This window comes from Prunus mume, linkage group LG8 (genome assembly GCF_029339155.1).
Source record: "Prunus mume cultivar Tortuosa linkage group LG8, ASM2933915v1, whole genome shotgun sequence".
Lineage (NCBI taxonomy): Eukaryota > Viridiplantae > Streptophyta > Magnoliopsida > Rosales > Rosaceae > Prunus > Prunus mume.
Window position 1 is genome coordinate 12466705 of NC_142705.1, and position 21202 is coordinate 12487906.

Consider the following 21202-nt stretch of genomic DNA (forward strand, 5'->3'; position numbering starts at 1 on the left):
CAGCGGCAGGACAAGCAGCCGCCGATTCCGATTCGCCAACAAATTCAATCAAAAATTGAAAAAGACCAAACAAGATAATAGATAGATATTAGTATTGTTTTAAAATGACGAAAACACCCCTATATCAGACACACACAGAGAGAGCCTTCCCACTTCCCTCGCACCCTTCAACCACCCACCTGTCTTGTCCACTCCCAGCCAGCCCTGCTCGGTCAATTCTCCCTCTCTCTCTTTTCAATGGCTTCCGTTCAGAGCCAGCTCTCTGCGATTGCTTCGATTCACTCCTGTTGTTCGTCGTCGTCTTCATCGTCCTCGTCCTTCTCTTCAACCACCACCACCACCAATTCACTGGTCCCCGTCGGAAAGTGGCCGCAGTATGGACGGAGAATCTCCGGCGAACGCAGACTTCGACTCCGGCGATCCCTGTGCCGAGCAATGGTTCAGCAGGCCGTTCCCGGAGCTCCTGCCACGTATGCTAAGGAAATGGAGAGGCTTTCAGCTAAAGAATCTCTGCTTCTTGCCGTGAGTTTATCGTCTTTTTCATATACGATTCTCTTAATATATATAATTAATGTCAATTAAAAGAGAAATTTATAGCTTTATGCACTGATTAGCTATTTAGGAAGTGGTAATGTGAGAATAAGCCAAATGTAAGGCTCTGTTTGGTTGCCATTTTCAGTACAAAATTCGCTTTCTCCTGAGCTAGGAAAGTATACATGCGAACTACAACAGTGCTTAAGTATTAAAATTCAATTAATATGGACCGTGACATCATGATCTCCATTCAAATTATTTGGTACTTTTTCTTTTTTCTTTTGAAATTCTTTGACTTGTTTTGAAACCCTTTGTTTCAGTTTAAGGATGCTGGGGGTTTTGAGGCTTTGGTCACTGGAAAGACAACAGACATGGAGCGGATTGATGTGAATGAGAGGATAACTAGTTTGGAGCGGGTCAATCCAACACCACGTCCTACAACGTAGGCACATATCTAAACAATGAATTCCCACAATTTTTTCTTTTGGTTTGGATGAGATGTTCACTTGTTTGTTCAGCTACCCAGGTCGCCTTTTTTGGAAGGTCGATGGAATTTCGAGTGGTTTGGATCTGCAAGCCCAGGTCTATTTGCCGCTAGATTTATATTTCAGTGAGTTCTGCATACATTTACCTTTTTAATTGTTGGATTGGTTGTAAAAAAAAACAAACCTGGTTTTGAAATTTGAAAGCTTAATGTATAGATGCAATCTCTCTGTTGCTGCAGGAGGTTTCCTTCAACTTTGGCTAGTCTGTCAAAAATGGAGGTGGTCATCAAGGATGGGAATGCAGAGATTACAGCAAACTTGAAACTGTTGAACTCGGTATTTATTTTGTCTTTTGAAGTTGTCAGTCCATGGAATGCTTTCATATATATATGATGAAGCGCTCAGGGTAAATACTGCATTTGTCACATCTCCATGTGAAATCGCAGCTCCAATACAATATGTTATGGATATTGAACTTAGGTGGGTCATTATTTCTGTTGAAGCACTAGTGCTTGGTTAGGGCAAGTTGGGTCATGTTTGCATTAGAACTGTGGCTTGCTTGTGCATTCTGTTTAGGTACAACATCACAAGATCAGCCAGTCAATCTGTATGAACTATTTTGCATCTTGTTTTTGTCATTTTTCTTGGACTCTTAGGAATCCTAGCAATTATTTGTGTTAGTTCAATTCTGCCCCTCTAAATAAATGCAATTAGTATGATTATCGAGGGAGAGAGAAAGAGAAGTAAATTTTTAGTCTGATAGTATTTTCTGTGATAACAAATAGTCAAGGCATAATCGTGATTTAGACATGGTGTTACCTATCATTTCTCGGTTTCCACCTCCTATTTGTGTGCTCTGTTTGAATTTTGTTGATGTAACTTTTTATGAGCATTCATTATAAAGCATATTCTGGTTCTTTGCAGATAGAAAGCAAATTTACTCTGTCAACCAAGTTATCTGTGGAGGGACCAGTTCGAATGAAAGAGGAATATGTTGAGGGAATTCTCGAGACACCAACAGTTATTGAAGAGACAATACCAGAACAGCTAAAAGGTGCATTTGGTCAGGCAGTGAGCACAGTGCAACAACTTCCTTTTCCTATTAGGGATGCCTTTTCCAGTGGGCTGAAAGTTCCTTTAAGTAAGTGTGATCTTTTTCTTACCCAGTTATTTTCTTATCTGAGTTGCATAGTTGAATCTTGAACTGCAATCAACCCTTTAATATCTGCCACTGTTGTGGTCTGGTACCACGTAATGAGACAGTATATAAAATTTGGGAAAACTTACTATTTGGGATAGAAAAATGTTTGTGAATTATTTTCAAGTCTGTGAATCACTCCATTCAACTCCTATAAATCCATTGTCAGAAGAATATCTGCTCTGCTGTGGCCAAGTACTATGTAAGGGAACAGTTATGAGATTTGCGGAACTGACTATTTGGGATTAAAAGATGCTAAGATGCCTGTAAATTCCTTTTTGTGAATGAATCCTAACCTCCTGCTTGATGATTTTACCATGTGTTACTGTTTTCATAAGCTAGACCTTTGGCAACTTTTGCTGTTTTGACATTGCAGCAACCAGCCTTTTTGTCTTTGTAGATTGATCAAATATTCCTGCTCTTCCTTCTGTAAATTTAAGGGTGTCGATGTTATACCTGGGGGTACTAGTTGAGACTTGGTTAAACATCATATGCAACATCATATGCCCACCATAAATTTTCTGAAAACGTTGTTACCATTCTTTGAGGCATCTATAAATTATAAATTCTGAACTGGTATATCTTTCCTTTTACAATAAGATAAGTTTTCCTTTTATTTTCATTTTAGTTAAATTTACATAGGGGTTAAAAGAGCTATAACATTTGCTTTTCTTGAAAGATGAACGCTCTCTTTTTTCCAACCTCCTTTTGTGTCTATTTTGGGAGGTGAGGCAAGGTAAATGATTAAATACCCAAGCCTCAAAGGGCACAGTCATTGATGACCTTGGTAGTGGTTTGTGTTATGATTAGGTACCTCAAAGGAGGTTTTTCCATTTACAAGATTCTGCGGCTGTTAGATTGAGTATATAGTGAGGTATTGTGTCAACTGTGAGGTATCTTAAGGTGTTGCTACTTAGCCAGCTACAGTTTATTCTTGATATAATTATAATTTTTCATATAACCATTAAGTGTCCCATGTTACTCTCTCTTGGTTTGAACGTTTTTGTTGGTTGGTTGCCTTAAAGTGCTCTCGAGGATGAGGCTTAGGACCCATAACCAGAGAGTTGATCTTATAATTCAGATTGAAACATTGTGACTTCAAAAGCTGCAGATATTTTATGTTTTGTTTAATTAACAATTTTACAACTCAGATGTGTCTCAAATGCAGTTTCCAAATTCCCACCCTTGCTCTTTCTTGCATGTTTTATTTGTTTGCAGCCTAGAATCCAGAATATTAAATGGTTAGATACAATAAATATATAATTTTCTCATCACTAAATTCAGTCATAAAAATTAGTGGGAGCAATCATCTTAGATGGTATGGGATTTTGTGCATATGTGATGATGCTTTTTCATTTTTCGATGTTTGTTTGTAGTAGCATATGCCGACCTGCTAATGCTCCATCCAATATGATAAAAGAAGCAATTTGTCTTCTGAACCTTAGCCAATATTACCTTCTTATATTACTTTCGCCCCTATGCTAACTTACCGCTCATTATGAACCCATGGCAAGTGTTTACTGCTTTATGCTTGCCTAGTTTGGTTTTTTTTCACTGTTGTTTGTACTAGTGTATGCCGCTCCCTGCTAATATTCCATCCAATATGATAAAATAAAGCAATTTAACTTTTCACTCTCATCCAATACTGCTTTATCTCATTCTTGCCTCTATGCTTTACCTTGTGTCTGCAGCTGGAGCTTTTGTGAGGCTCTTCATGATTTCGTATCTAGATACAGAGATACTTGTAAGTATCTCACAAAGTTTTTTTTTTTTTTCGTAATTCATTTCTAATTTGTTAGGGACGAATGAAGTTTCATTTTTTCTTGGGGGCATCTGTTTTGTTTTCATCATTTGTAGTAGAAACCTTTCTAAATTTCTAAAGTACATTCTTAAAGAGGGTTAAACTCATAAGGTGCATGATGTATATTTTGCTAAAAGATATATGATATATTTGAAATCCATTATTTTCGCTAGATCACCTTGACCTTTTCATTATGCTGATGTTTGTGCATGAATAATATTCATAAATAAAGTCCACGGTAATGCCATTTGCTGATCTTATTATTGTATTTTGTGATTATCTTGGATTTAATAACAGATGAAATAGGTTTACATTTGCTCCCTTTACCCTTGACCTCACTAACCTTGGAATCAATTGTGTTCTAAGGGTGAAGTCTTTATAAGTGTTTTACCTCTGACAATTAGAAGTCGTTTCACCTTTGTCTCTGTGTTGTATTATTATATGAACCGACTCTAATATTTCCTCTTAATCAATCTTACTTAGCATGCAAGACTTTCTGACTTTGTTATTCTGAAACAAAGGCTACACTAACAGATGCACTCTATCTCCCCCACAAACCTTGTTCCCAGAGTCAAACTTAGACATTTGAATCTTGAGAATGAGCCATTATCTTATAGCTTATACGTGCCAAACTGGCGTAGCCATGCTTTCTCCGCCACTTCCATACACTTGCATGAAGTTGGTTATGGGTGGTTAGTTGCTTATAACTGTATATGATTGGCCTGTGGTACTGTCAAAACAAGAAATAAGGAAAAAGAGTTGGGCCGGTGACTATACATATGAACATTTTCACGCATCATAATACTAGATCGGCTTTGATCTTTTATTATATTGCGGAGTTGTGGCTTTATATAGGGCGCTGCGATCAGATTTTAAATTCTGCTACTGGGTTTGATGCAGATATTAAGGGATGCAGCTGGAGTTCCTGAAGTACTTACAAGGTTGGATACAGCTTCATCTCCCCTGGAAGAAACCGTCATGGAGTATGAGAGCTAAAGGTTCTTCTATGTATGGAAACTCAATTTTTTTTTTTTCTATATTTTTAGATGTTAATTAAAATAATAGTTACACTTACACCTGCTTCTCTCTCTCCCTCTCTCTTAATGAGATGTTGCTTTTTTTTAATAATTTTTCTTGTTTTCTTCCAAAATTTTCCAAATAATCACCATAAAAATAGGTGACATGTTTTATTTCTGTTAAATTCAAGTCAACGGACCAAAATTGAGTGTGGTTGTTCCTCCAAGTCTCAAAGCATATATATAATTTGTTTGCCCTTGTGATGATTTTTAGATTCACCGGATAAGAACAGGGAAAATATTTGTAAATTAAAGGTTGGTGTGAAGTGTGAACGTGTTTGACTAAAATGCACCACGCTGTTTGACTATTGATGTGCTCTGCTGTCATGCTTGATTTACGACATGCCGCCTCTAAAGCTTGACCTTTACATCATCTGGAAGGCCATTTCAATATTTAATTTTCCTTTTCCTTTGGTTTGATTACTTGGTTAGTTGGCTGTGTTTCCTTTGGTCTTTGTCACTTTGATGAGATTTCTTTTAGGGCTGAGTTGACTGAAAACTTGGGGAACCCTGGAGATGTCTGATATGAAGAGGGTATAGTAAACTGTTAGTAGTTTCATTTTGAAGATTAGAATTATGATGCTAGCATCAGTTTTCCATGTGCGTAAGTGATCGTGGACCGTTGATGCATTGTGTGACTCACGGCATTAATGGGCTGATGCATTGTTGTTGACACTTCAAATTGTAGGAGAAGAAATTGTACAAACATGTTGAATCACGGAAAGCTTCTCCAATGAAGGGGCTGTGGTGGGGGGGTGTTGAGAGGTGTTGAATCTGTTCGTCCAATGATAGTTCTACAATTTATCTGATGGCTATGAAGGATCCCTTCATTATAACCTCTCATTACAGTCTCTCGAGTTCAATCGCTTTAGATTTTACACATGTAATGATCTAGAGGCATTGACTCTGTGTACGGTCGTTTTGGATCAACAACGGTTAGAGCATCATAGAGGCACTAATTGTGGTTTGGTTAATGGTGTTGCAGCTGTCATCTCAATCTAGCTTCATTAACTTAAATACTTAACTTGTGGCACCAAGAAATAAGAAATTTTAATATAACAACTTGCGAATAAGAAATTCACCAAAAATTTTGACTTCCGCCGCTGTTTATTTGTCAACTATTATTATTAACCCCCTGATGCGAACTTTGGGTTTTTTTTCTATTTTATTTTCTTATAAATTAAGAAAATAATTTTACAGCTCTTGGTGTGAACTGAACATTTATTCATCTCCAACGGCGGCTAACGCAATGGAAAATGACTTTAACTTGCATACCTAAGGTCTTCAATTCTACACGCACCATAAGTTGTGTGTGTGTAAGAAATCTCCCTCTCCTATAATTTAGACTAAAAAAACATCTATTCATTTGCTCATGGTACAATTGGTAGGCATGTATGTAAGTGTACATAGACGTACATTTATATGTATGTATATATATTCCGTACATTTGTAGATGGGAACGGGATATAATATACAATAACTTTTAGATTGGTTTATGGGTTTAATAACTTTTATTTATTAATTCATTATTAGCCAACTTGGGAGCAGTTGGTGTTTTTTTCCCCTAAAAAGAACAAGTGGGTTATGCAGAATCGTGTGTTAAATTTCATGTGGGTAATTAACAATGGAAATTTCTGAGTAGGACTAACAAAACTTGGAGTTGGAGGAGTGTATCTGGAATTTTCATGCCAACATGATAAGAGAGAGACGACTTCTGTAATAAATGGTGAAAATTAAATTGCAATTAGACTCTTGCAAGAAAAGCTATAAATTTATCAAAATATATAATTTCGGCACGTTCCTTATAATTTGGTTTCCCAAATAATAATGTTACTCTTATCATATTGGTTACCACATTTTCATACCACCTTATGTGGGAGATGAAGTGAACATCCATATCAATTAAAATTAAACATTTTCTTTTTTGTTATGATTTATTGATATTTTTTAATTGATGTAGCTATCCATTTCATCTGTCGCATAAGTTGGTATAAGAATGTGATATACAAATGTAATATGAGTAGCATTACTCAACAAAAAATCTTCATTTAGAGAGAGAAACAGAGACCCCACAACAACACATACATAAGACAAGAAGGAAGTCCTACATCCGAATGGAAGGAGACAAGCCCTCTTAAATATAACTCAATTTAAAAGCTAAGACTTAAAAAAAAACCAAAGAAATAATTAAGAAATATTATAAGTTTCTGCAACTTACAAATGGAATGCAACTGCAATATCTCTGCAGAAAACAGAGCAGCACTCAAAAGTATATGTCTTTAACCCTTGTATTTACATCAAATGGAGAGAGAGAGATCAGTAGAACATCAGAAAATTGGGGAAAAAAAAAAATTTAAAAGACATGGATAAACAAGTAGTACTAGAATTAAGTTAAACCCTCTAAAAATCCCAAGAAATTAAGCAAAATATTTCAGAGAACTCTGAAACTCATCATACATTCTTCTTCTTTTCTTTCTTTTGGTGAGAATCAATCAAACATCAAACTTTAATTTCTGAATTGCTAAATACTTCTAGACAAGTTGGGTTCCTTCAAAACCATGCAGGTGAGAATTTGAGGCATCCAAATTGGGCAGCAGAGGAAATTCACCAAATTCCTGAATAAACCCTTCCAAATCTGCAAATCTCTCCAAGAACCCACCTGAGTTCTCTGCATTCCACATCATCCCTTCTTCCTTGACTCTCTCTCTTGATTGATCCAAACCCATGTACCCAGTTCTCATCAGCTCCAGCTTGTCAGGCATTGATGATGCATTTTTCTTGGGTTCTTCTCTGCTGCTGGGAATTATATTCCTTGGCCTCTTATTCTTCTTCTTCTTGCTGCAGCCATTTTCAGATGGTTTTCCTGTGAGTCTCTGCACTAACTCCCTGAAGTTTGCCACGTCTGTCTTGATGATCTCTGGTGCAAATATGTGAATTATTCGAATTTTGGGCTTGGCTTTTGATATTGTTTGTGAGTCTCTGTGGATGGCCAGGGCTGCTGGTAAATTTGAGCAACAAGTTTGCTTCTTGGTTAATGTCTCCTCCATGAGAACTTAATGGCTAGAGAGAGAGAGAGAGAGAGGTTGGGAAATGGGGATTGAGGAAGTTGGTGTATATATTTGTTTAGAATGAAGGTGAGGTGATGCTTATATAGGGGCAAGATTAATATAAAGGGTGGTTAATTATTAATTAATTAAATTGGAAGGACAAATGGGAAAAAACTGAGAAAAAAAACAAAAGAGGGGAAAAAGGCTGTCTTTGGGAGGAGGGGTTGGATGCTTGTCTGGCAAATTGCTAGAGTCAATAGAGTAATTAATGGAACTCAATGGTCCCCTATTTACCAAATTGGGAATTTCATATACTTATATATGTATTCTGTTGTATTTATTATAATGTTTTGTGAGTTTGGGGTATGGGAGGATATATGTGAACATGTATGATGTTTTTCATCATACATGAAATTAATTACCAAAACATCCCATTTTCCATTCAACTTGGAACTTCATTATTAGGATCATCCAATTGTAAAATTTCAATGCATGATTCTCCTCTTCTTCCTCTTCTTGATTGAACCTTGAGAGATGGGTGGTTCAATCATTTAATTAAAGTTGTCATTTATTGTTCTAGCTTGTATTAATCCTTCCTCATGAAATGGGATTTCAATGCTTAGTTATGACGGAAGCTTTCATGCAAATTCAAATGTATTTTAGGATTTGCAAAGGACCAATTAGTGTAGTGGTTTTGAGTTTGAGTTATAGCATCCGTGTTGTGTGTATCAGTTTAGTATATTATCACACCTCTCAATAGGAAAGATCTTCAAAAAATGTACTTAAGGTTTTAGGCCAAAACAGAAATTATTTCATATTATTTTTTTGGTCATCTGAACGCCTATGTTAGATGTTTGGAATTGATTCAATATCACTTAACGACAACTTATCTCTTTATACTACACATCAATGTCATCCCTAACATTATTTTTTTTATAGGACTTCATCAGAACTGTAACATGATCGTGATCAACATTTAAAAAGTACTAACCACATTAATCACGTACTCTTTGAAAATTAATCACACATGTCATTCACAAAAATAAGTTTCATATGGGTAATTATGACAATATGGAGCTACAATATCATTACACATAAAGCCAATGTCATGGACTCATGGGTTCATGGCTTGCACAATTGTACGACAGCCGTACCTAATCCCGCGTTTCAAACCAAAACAAACTATAAAAATAAGTTCCAAAAACAGAAGACTTTGTAAATCATTACTTTTCTGTTTGATCCTCCATCTTGTCTGTAATTTTTCATTACTGAATTCCTATAAGATCTGAAACTTGATATGGAAGCACAATGATTTAATTGGATACGATCCAGCAAAGCAGCTGCAAATAGTTGTGTGCATGTAGATTGTAGGGGGAGAGTTTTAAGTAGCTATATATAAGAGTATCAATTTGGTCCCATAGAAAGGAAAAAAATTAAGGAAAATTTCTAGATAATATATAAACTCCCGTAGCATATTGGTAATGTGTGTGTGTGAGAAACTTCCCTTCAATTGTAATTTAGACTATCGTTTATATTAAAAAATGAACTTGCTTCACAATCAATCGTGAACGTTTTATTATTAAATATTGATGTAAATTAACAATCTAATAACGTAATATTGTTTCGCAAAATAGAACTTATATCCTATGTAATTATGTATACAAGAGCAAACTAGTACGTACGGATGCATGAGGTATCTGACTCTTGCTAAATTGCAAAACCGACTTGGATGTTTTTTTCTCATTTGGCTCTATGTTTTCATCTCATAGCTACAGAGAGAGAGAGAGAGAGAGAGAGAGAGAGAGAGCACCATGGCCGGTCTTAAGATTTGTCACTGCTCACTAATGGAGCTTTCGATCCCAAACATTAACCTAAATTCATATTTGACTATGTCTTCACAATAGATATTTTTATTTTTATTTTATCTCTTGCATTATGTATAAAGACAAATGAAAACATTCAACAGTCGATTTTGTAATTAAGCATAAGTGAGATTAAGAAAGGTCCTTAACCAGGTTTAAAAATTTATAATTATCCTTTTTGTATGAAATTTTGGACACAAAAATAATGCTAATGGAAGCTGTTAAGTGTGAATGCCAAAAAGGGTTGTTTAGGTGAGAACTTCTCAGTGGGGAGGTCACATGGCACGTGACCTTTTACAATTGGTGCAACTGCCATGAGGTTTTAGCTTCACTTTTTTGACTTTTTACACGATCCTTCGTGCATGTCATGCTAATAGCTAGTCATCCTTTTTAATTGGCAACTTTTACTTTTTTCTTTTACTTCAATTGGATATATAAAAGGCTTTTTTTTTACAACAAAAATCCTTCCTTGTAATTCTTGTCTAATTACATCAATTTTTATATATATTATATACAATTTGTACAAGCTAGGTAGCTGGCAGCTTACCATTTTTCTTCTAAGTGGGGCTAATTTCCCAACAGAATTTAGTGGGGTAATTTCCAATAGGGTAAGGACTATTGGGTATGAAAAACATCATTGTGTTTCTATACGCAAAGATAACACCGATAAACAGAATTGTAGTTTCTATTAATGTAAAATGCAAACATTCGTGTCTGAATAATCATGATCGTATTTTAGTATCTATGGATTAAAGCACATCTATCTAAGATTTAGAAAATCAATCATTTGTGTTAGAGCTCTTCATTTTTCATGCTATGCTTAGGAGAACTAATGAAAAATAATTGATAGCCGGCAGCAGAGGAAATATTATAGATATTGAATTGGATATTATGTGTATGTACCGGTGGATCTTCCGTCCTGATCAGAAAATAATAACCGTCGGATGTGCACGTGATGTACTGACATCGATGATGATGAGTTTTGCGTCATGAAAGAGAGAGAGAGAGCACACGAGTCCCGTGCCGGCGCAGGGATGGCAGAGCAAAGACTCAATCTCAACTGCCACGTGGCGACGTGCGTGCCGTCCGCTGCTTCCTGAGCGGGAGCCAATCCAACGAGTGCGAGGCCACTCTTTATTGACGTCTTAATTACTAATTAGGATTTTTGGGTGAAAATTACGAACTTGGGTTGCACGATCGCACTCCCTTGTTATGCTTAGCTGGATCCTGTCAGCTTTTTCCCAACATGTGTTTTGCGCTGCATCTTTTCTTACCGATCTTCCACTCCTTTTCAAAAAACATTCTTAATCAAATAATGCTCATCACTCATTCCATCCCAAAGGATGGTTTTATCACGTAATTAGCATGTGTGTTATTATAATATGAATCACAATTTTATATTCTTACAAAATCTACTCCAGTGATTATTTTGACTCCATAAGTAAACGTTTTTAACTATTTGAATTATTGAAGATATATATATATATATGTGTATAGAGAGAGAGAGAGAGAGATAGTTTTTATTGAGGGATTTTTTTATTTGAGGGATACTTTTATAGAGACTACTTATTATTGTATTTCATTAATTCAAATAATATATTTTGTAGATATTTATTCAAAGATTATCTCTACAAAAAATCACTTGAATCTGATATCATTTGGCAACTTAATTATAAATTATTAAAATTCAAGTACTTTTCTAAAGTACAGCGTTTAGTGATTTTATTTGTCTTAATTAGATGCCTTAATGATTTTCAATTTATATATTTTTTTTTGCAAGGATGATCTCTGAATGAATATGTGAAAAATAGATGGTTTGGATCATTGAAAAAAATTTCACAGGGAACCTTAAAGGGTGTTCTCAAATAAAATTATTTGAGGGATCTCTCAATAAAAATGGAATATATATTTTGTTAATGCTAAAAAATGGTCAGATACTTTTAGACCCAACTTAGTGATGATATTGCCTTCGGCTCTATGTGCTCTTAAGTTGGATAGCTGCAAATGAAGAAAAGCAGTGAGGTCCTGGGCACCGGTGTTGTACCGGCTGAAACTCCAATACTTAAGTTAGTACCGAGTATAAAAGTGAATAGTGATCTAGAGGGTGCTGAGCACACCTGACCAAAACACCCTTCTAACGAAAAACCACAGTTACTTTAGAGTTTGACTTATGCTGAAAATTCGGCAAAGTTTCTCATGCAAATTGGACTTTTCCCTAGATTTTTCAACCTATTAAAACACAATTAATATCTACCACTGGCATCATACACAATTTAACCTTCAAGCATTTTACAACTAGGCCTCTGGCCTTCATTAATTCAAAACAGAACCCCCAATAAAACTCTTAAATCAGATAATAAGATTTAACAAAGCAAATAATGTACTCAAACTAAATTATGCACGTTCACTATAATTAACATAAAATAACTTCTCAAATTCCATCGTACAATGTTTAACAACCCAACACAATCATAGGTACTTTAAGAACTTGACCCCTAAATCATACAACAATCCAAAACGGGTTTCAAAACTGTCTTGACCACAACCACACTTAACAACCAACGACTAAATTAAAGTATCAGAAATATCCTTTGTTTACGGTTGCACTTGGATAGGACCACATGCTACCTATGTACTCTTACTGAGGGATCAAGTCACACGTAATTCTTCCACTTTTATAATGTACTTGAATATCTTAATCATTCGTCATATTGCTATGTGATTTGCAAATCAACCGAATTCTCATGTGCATGATGTATTCATTAATATTCACAATTCTAAAGCAACACTTTGCAATTTCCCAATTATCAAATGGTCATAATCAGTACATGAGTAAGCCACACCCTGAACTCCCTCTAATTCATGAATCAATTTGTATATTATTGACTTAAGTTATATATATAAGAAAATAATAGTAGAAGTAGAAATAAAAATACATATATGTCAGTTCCATCCTCGCAGGCCTCGGAAACACAAAGTCAATTCGAGTCGCAATCTTTGCAGGCCTCGGAGACACCAAGTCAACCCAAACCACATTCTCGCACCACACAGTTCAGCGTCCTCGAAACTCGTGGGGCTTTAACATATATAAATAAAAACAATCGTTTCAAGGCAACGGGAGGGTGTACTCCTGTGATGGGTTTGAAAACCATAACTGAAACTTATCACAAACTTTCCCTTTATTCCACAAATCCATTTTCAGCTACTGAGTATATGTATTAAAGATAGACATGCACTTAAATATTTAATTGGCTTATTAATCACGTCGAACTTCGATTAACAAACCATTCCAATACTATAATTATAATCTTCATAGCAATAAACAACTAGATAAATAAATAAATAAATAACTAATCACTACCCCTAGAGATTCCATCAGTTCCAATAATGTATAATCTCCAAATATCGAGAGTAACATTCAAGTATACTATCAATACTATAACACACTTTCAATAACAAATAATAGAACTATGCACAATTTAGCAATCTATATATAACTATCTGTATTCATTCCATAATCGTCTAAATCCATAATATGATCCGAATAACTCAATTTTTGGTCAGGACTCGTTTGCATGGTCATTCTAACACTTCTCTAAGGATGAAATGAAACTACATCGGAAGACTCACGGTCAACCTCCAATTACAAATCCGGGAGTTCCTATAGGTTCAACACACCCTTCTAAACCTACCCTGCAAGTTTGTTCTTAACTGAATGATTGGATTAATCATGATTGCACGATCGGACGGTTATCGTTTAATTAAACTTCGAATTATTGAATAAGAATATACAAGACTCTGAATCACGATCCGCGAAATCTTACAGGATCCTAGCATTGCCTAGATCAACATATATTAAGTTAGAGTTGATCCAAAGGTCCTAACACATCGAACCCTGAAATCGCACAATAGGTGAAATCCGTTCGAGGCTCAAACGATATTCGAATTGAAATCCAAACACACCCACCTGCTCGTGACAACAAGGAGATCACATTGGAATGCAATGTGCCCTTGCTACAGTGCCCACGCGCTGCCACATGCGCCGGCAGTGCGTGGAGTGTCTAAAGTGATACCCGTGGTTGGAAAACTTCCAAATCGAGGGCCACCCTTCCGGCTATAGCTACTACTCGATGAGTGGAGCAATTTATTCAACTACGACAACGTCCAATTTGAACTGTAATTGGTCGGATTTTCAGTTTGAAATCCATCCAAAATTTGGTTTTGGAAAATTACGATTTTGCCCCTACATAAGTTTCGATCGTATTTTTCTCGTTATCACTTGGATTCGAGCCCACTACGTCTACGGACTCATCTTAACGGTACAGTCAAAATTTTCAAATTCCTTCCCAATCAAAAAGTCAATATTTTATACTAATAAAATATTCTAGGGGTAAAATAGTCTTTTATCAAAATAAATTAATTTAATTAGGATTGGGTTATTACACTGTGGGCATTGCCTGAGGGGACGCCACATGTTTTTGTGATAAATCTCTAATGAAGCGCGGTCTTTAGCCATGATTGACAAGCCATGGTGCCAAAGGGTCACAACCTGCCGATGTACTTTGTGGGACGTAATAGATTGTCAGTTTTAATGGGTCCTCCTTATGAATCCCTTGTTCCACGTGTCATTCTCTGATTGACCGGTCAAATATGGTATAAACATATACATATGCATATATGGATTTAGGTCTTGTGTTTAATTATATTATGTGTTTCACATTAGGGTTGCTAGGTCGCAGTGGATGTGATGGAACAATGGCAACATATATTAGTATGGCGTGTAACCAAATTTGGTGCTATATATAGTCCTGCCAGAGATGATTTAAGGCTAGATAGGCTACTTTCTCTTTGGACACCCCAGATCATGATACATATATGCTTATATTCTTCAATAATACATATACACACATACATACATACATACATACATACATATATATATGTATATAGCTGCGTGGCAGAGATGGCAATGATTATGGAACACAGAAGCTACTAGCTAGTTCATTTTAGGCACTATGCAGGAACAGAAAGAAAGAAAATAACATATATATTTATGGCATACATGTCACATGTTTGTACGTGCCCGCCATAATATCCGCTTAAGAAACCAGACTCAAACAAACCAACACATGCAGAATATATATATGGTTACTTCGTGTAAAATTGAATGTGAAATTAAGGAGTTGTTGCACGTGATGATGATCAGTTTGAATCTGACATGCACATGCATGCAATGCAGATGATTTCATCTTACAGTTTGCATGTATTCTGAGACTGCGAGTGCACAGTAAAAGTACTATATATTGCACTGTTAATTTCCGTATTTTCGCTATACTATATGGTAACATCTGTACCTAGAAAGGCTTCCTTTTCCTACCCAGGGTAATTCATATTACTTGAAGCCCGTACTTCTGCTTCATTAGCTGGCCTACCCATATATATATATATATCTCTCTCGTGACCTAAAAACACTCAACCCTTTTTCAGGTTAAGCCTACAGTTCTGAATTTTCTGGGGAAGGTTCGACTAATCGAGCTACATTTTGGAAAAGGATGTATCAACCATTTAATTTTGTTCATTGAGTTTTTAAGTATCATGCATTGCATTGCACCGTAATCAGGTGGTAATGCTCGCGTATCAAATTATATTGCAAAGACAAATACTTGTATTGTCATATTGTGAATTTAACTCGCACATTTAAATAAGAATCAATTTAATAAATTGTCAAATTGTTTACGTTCACAATTCAACAACGTAACGTCGTCTTAATAATTTAACAAAAGAAATATGCATATGCAAGCAAGATATATTTCAATTTTCCACTAGAGACACTCTGTTTTTTTTTTCTTCTTCTTATAACATTAGTTGTATGACCTAATATACAAGATTCTTCTCTATACATGATCAACATGTATGTTAATTATCAAATTAATATCAGAGACCAATTCATGTGTACATGTAAAGAATTAGCAGTACATATATTATTGGACCTTTTTTTTGTATGTCTGCAGTTACCAGTTGCTTTCATGGTCGATTTGTGGTCCAGAGATTTCACTTCTCATTAGTCTTGCTTTTCTTTTGAAGTACAAATTAAGTAACCCAAATGTTTGCCTAAGAAATCTTTGACTTGTAGATATTCAAGGTTACTAATAAATCTGATTTTCTGTTCTTAAGGCAAGTCACTTTCTTATCTATTGGCCATGGCAACATGTAAGTATGCATTTACCGTTGACTGATGGAAAATAATACCAACTTAATATGGTTTAATTAAGAAATAATAACCATCGAATGTCGACATGATTTTGAACTTGTGTGATTTGATGTCGATTTCCCTTTGATGTAATGAAACCCAGGATTGAGGATGATGACATTGATTGTAAACTTTGATTTAGTCATACATAGTAATCAGGATTCAGGTAATCCGTTCCCATTAAGCAATTCATACCTTTCAAGTTCGTAATTTACAACATTATTAAAAAATAATAATCCAATTCATAATATATATTGGTGTGGTTAAAAGGATTACGTAACAACATAATGGGCTTCTGTGGTAGGGTTGTAAACTGGATTGCAGATTTCTAATTTATTTTTTCTCGGAAGCCTGTTATGATAAAAGGGCCTGGAATAATAGATGAGCATATTGGGCCAGTATAATTAAGCCTGGGCTGAAGTTTATACTAGATACATTGATTGGGCTACTCCATTTGTTCAATATTCTAAACTACTATAGTCGAGGGTGATTGAGCTTTAGGGGCGGGTGCACTGCCTTGCAAAACATATTTCCCTTCTTATATTTTTTGGTTACATATAGAAAATGGAACACTTCGTCTAGAAATTCTTAACTCATTTACTGTGCCTTCTTCACTATTGACTCATTTAATTCATTTTTGTTTTTCTTTCTAATGACATAAAATGAAGAGTAATATTCTTCCAAATTCGAACTCACCGCGGGCTATATTGCAATTTACACTCATGGACATTTGGGGTCATGTTTCCCGATTGGAATTGATTGGATTACATTTGATTGGAAAGGATAATACTAATCCAATAGTGTATTATATAGTCTAGCATGATAGGACATAATCCAACCAACTTTGGTGGGATTCATAATTCTACTACATTTAGGCTCCAAAAGACATAATCCATTCCGAGTTATTTTTAGATCACCAAACACTTGACTATGATTATTAATTCTATCCAACCGTATCATCCAGCTCACCCAAGGAGCCCTTGGATTTTATTCTTCCACATCCCACAAAAACAGGGTGAAGATAGTGTGGGTGAGAGTGCCAAATATCAATGAAGCAGCTAAGACAGATGGAACGGATCAGCATTGTCCTGTGGCTGAGCAAAGCCCATGTGTTATCATTTCATTTAGCCTTCCTCCCTCTCGTTCAGGGATTCATTGTGCCACAGAAATTGAGTTCCAAGTTGCAACGACTCTCTTGAGTCTTTCTCAACCACAAAAATGAAAATGAAAATGAAAATATTCAGAATTGGTTTAGCACGTTCCGTTTTTCATTAGGCCTTTGGAAAGCTTTTCGCTTAGGAAATTAACCACATTCATTGGAGGGGAGAAAGCACAGAACATTCTTGCGTTTACAATAAATAGGGGTGAGAAAATTATTGAAATAGCACAACTAGTCATATTAAAGCAGAGCCCCAAGCGACGAAAGAAACCTAATTCATGAGTGAAAAGGGGAAGCTCAATCCATTACAAGAACTTAAAACTCCCCCAACACTCATTTGAACAATTTTGATAATCACATTCATAACTTATTATTGTACCAGAAGACACCTTTCTGGTCACCCTCATCTCGCTGAATATAAATACACTCCTTTGCCTCCCTGAACATTGCCTTGAAAACCGGCGTCCTGTCCAACTGATAGTAATCGCCCAAAATCGGCTTGATAGCTTTGGTGGCCTCCATTGCATGGTAATGTGGCATGGTTGAGAACAAATGGTGAGCAACATGAGTGTCTGTGATGTTGTGGAAAACCTTGTTCAGGATGCCGTAATCTCTGTCAACTGTTGCCAAAGCTCCTCTCAACCAGTCCCATTCGGAGGAATCGTAGTGTGGCAATGAAGGGTGTGTGTGCTGCAAGTACGTGATCAGCACCAAAAATCCATTCACCACCATCAAAGGTCCTCCATAATAGCATACAACCCAAGCAAGCCCTTTTGCCACAGCAAGACGGTATAGCCCATATACAACTGCAAGAACACCGGCGTCAGAAAGGAAAATCTGCAATCGTTCACGATCGGAGAAGATGGGGCCATATGGATGGTAGTGGCAGGCAAAGCCTTCATAGTGCCTCCCTGAAACATTGAAAGCCAGATACAGAGGCCAGCCTAGAGTGAGTTGGATGGTGAGTGTAAGGAACCTGCCCGGTGGGTTGTTTAGATATTTGGAGTACCATCCAATAGCAGACTTCTGCTTGGGGACAAAGACCTCATCTCGCTCGATGGAACCTGTGTTAGAGTGGTGACGGCGATGGCTATACTTCCAAGAAAAATAAGGCACAAGGAGGGCAGAGTGAAGGATTAGACCAACTGTGTCATCCAGCCATTGATAATCACTAAAAGCATGGTGACCACACTCGTGCGCTATCACCCAAACACCAGTCAGGACACAGCCCTGAACGAACCAGTAAACTGGCCACGCCAAGAAAGAGAAAGGTTGAGAGAGAGGCTGGATGTAATTGGAAGCAATGTAGTACAGGAGAAAGGCAATGGTAAGGTCATAAAAGACATAGGAGAAGGAGCGGATAACAGAGCGCTGAAAGCAATGAGGTGGGATGGCTTTCTTGATCTGGCCGAGACTGAATGGAGGTTTTGAGAATGGCACTCGCTTGAGGTTGTCGGTTTCAGCGTTCTTACGGGAGGGGGTGCGGACATTCTTCCACCGGCACCCATTGCTCCTAAATCTGCAAAGAAAGAAGAACGAATCTTTTGAGTACAATGTAATTGTGAAAGGAGGTTAGTCCACAATGCACCACCAAAACAGAATAATTGAATTGTAGTGCCACAACAGGATTTCAATAGTTATATATACTAGTTTAAGATATCAGCACCAAGAAACGAAAAGGAGATATTAGTAAGGATAAAGGTAAAAGACATGAAACAATTATAAATAATTTTATTCCTCAGATCTCTCACATATTCCTCCCTGTAGACCTCGAGAGTGACTACGGCTAGGTGGGTGTGGGTTTCCTCATTGGCTGAATCGAAGAGCACCAAAAAAATGAAACACCGCAAACGTTGAATTAAAAATACACCTACCGATTGAGATATTTGGAGGTCCAAGCCTCACATGACAACCACTCAGAAACAAAGTGCCAAGGTAAACGGACCAAAACCAACCAGAAAGGCAAGTGGAATATCCAAAAGAATCCAACATACAAGTAGAGGAGCTCTTGCATCACACAACCAATTTGATCTAAGTTATTTCCGCTACTATTAACCAGTGTAAACGTACCGACAAGCTTCCCTGGTTTTGTTACATATTATTCTTAACAGCTGAGACGGAGATGGCAAAGACTAAAAGCATCCACAATAGACTCCCTAAACCTCCTCAGCTAAAATTTAGGAGGAATTGAAAACCCACTCCAACCATACTATCTATTCACTCTAAAATAGAGACTAAGGACTCATAAATCAGAAGAGATAAACACTCCTAATGACTCCCTATAATTAAATACTTATTTATTTAATATTATTTTAAGCATTTATTTAGAGCCATATGCATAACGGGCAATTTGACTACAATATAAACTAGGAGTCTGTGTCACTAACTAGATTCACTATGCATAACGGGCAATTTGACTACAAACCCAACTCAAGTTTTTATATACAATAAGTCACACCAGAATTTCAAATCAAGTAGAACAAGCACAAACCTAGAGGATGTTTAATGCATGCCACAATTTTAAGGAATAAAAATTTAAATGAGTGTTTCTTTGTGTTAACAATAGACGGGTAACTCAAACTAGAATGCAGTTGGTGGGGACTGACCCTTAAATTAGAGATAAAGTACCAACAACAAAGTATTGCGCAAAAACGTGATTTGAATAAATAGAGTTTTCTTGGTTTTATTTGATATTCCTTAGGACCCACCGCCACTTTAATTGTGCGCCGAATGCTACCCTACATAGGCAATAAAGAAACAAGCCCTCATGCTAGTTGCAACGCACCAAACTAGAAAAAATTGAAAAAATCAAATACATATGGTGGGCAGACTCTTCAATCCTCGATGAATCTAAAACAGACAAGGAATTGAGGCCTGTCACGTGAAGGTATACCTTACGCCTCTCTAACTTCAATAAAGAAAGTAAAAATAAGCATATTTTATACATGTTCAACGTTACTACAGCACCTGCGGAAGAGAAATTGTTTGGCTCTCCCAATATAATGAGCAGGTCAACCATTCAGTCAAGGATAATTAAATATTAATTAATGACAAAAAAAGCTCATTTTCTTCTCGCATGATGCACTTGACGATAAAGCTTTGATTTTGACCACATCATTTTCCTAATGTGCCGAACATTTCCAACTTGCCCATGGCCCAGAAAATATCAAATTTAATTTGTTGCCAACTTGCCAACCAAAATTGAAATTCCAATGATAATACTGTTCTCCGAATATTCTTAAAATACTGTTACGCAGCTACAATGAATTTCTCGTTGGAATTTCAAATTCTCAAATCAAACCTAGCCAAAGCTTCGCAAAGTTTCAAAATTATCAGCCGAGAAAAAGTTATCACGAATATGCGCCAAGAAAGAAGGCAAAACGAGAAGGGTAAGGTGCCAAGAAGTTACAAAATTGCAACCGCCCCAATAAAACGCGGCATTTAAAATGTAAGCAGCCAAGAAGGAAAAACGAGAACGAAGACGAATGGCCGGAAAAAAAGGAATCCATATTAACTAATATTAAATTATAAGATTAACCGTAACAATGACGAAAATAATTTAATACTTGAAAATAAAGGGTGAGAGATGACGACAGAGATCATGTGTGAAAGGACCAAATCAAATAACGCGACAAAAGATCCAGACTGGTACGCTCAGATGAGTCAGATCGGACTTCGAAATGCTCAATTCTTTTAAATTAACCATAAAAATAGAAATATATAGAAATATATATATATATATATATGTATATATGTATATAAAAGAAGAATATCAGTTGCGTCTAACAAT

The 21202-nt window shown here is 36.3% G+C and overlaps 3 protein-coding genes across 4 annotated transcripts; 1 reads left to right on the forward strand and 2 right to left on the reverse strand.

The window, feature by feature from the left end:
• The first annotated feature begins 150 nt into the window (after positions 1-150).
• LOC103339418 (Plastid-lipid associated protein PAP / fibrillin family protein) lies at positions 151-5301 on the forward strand. Of its 2 annotated transcripts, XM_089042142.1 has the most exons (7): positions 152-522; positions 855-976; positions 1061-1144; positions 1259-1355; positions 1944-2160; positions 3909-3961; positions 4919-5301. In XM_089042142.1, exons 1-7 carry the CDS (start codon positions 238-240, stop codon positions 5012-5014), a joined length of 954 nt encoding a protein of 317 aa, XP_088898268.1. In that variant the 5' UTR covers positions 152-237; the 3' UTR covers positions 5015-5301. The 2 variants fall into 2 exon arrangements, with proteins under 2 accessions (XP_088898270.1, XP_088898268.1); XM_089042144.1 differs by lacking the exon at positions 3909-3961 and having other exon boundaries at positions 151-522.
• A 1965-nt stretch (positions 5302-7266) lies between these two features.
• Positions 7267-8210, reverse strand: LOC103339419 (VQ motif-containing protein). The gene has a single exon (XM_008242713.3). It carries the CDS (start codon positions 8139-8141, stop codon positions 7626-7628), a length of 516 nt encoding a protein of 171 aa, XP_008240935.1. The 5' UTR covers positions 8142-8210; the 3' UTR covers positions 7267-7625.
• A 9416-nt stretch (positions 8211-17626) lies between these two features.
• Positions 17627-18928, reverse strand: FAD2 (fatty acid desaturase 2). Its single transcript, XM_008242715.2, is given in 2 exon segments — positions 17627-18899; positions 18902-18928. Coding segments are annotated over 2 exon segments (1146 nt in total). The 5' UTR covers positions 18921-18928; the 3' UTR covers positions 17627-17772.
• Positions 18929-21202: the final 2274 nt, after the last annotated feature.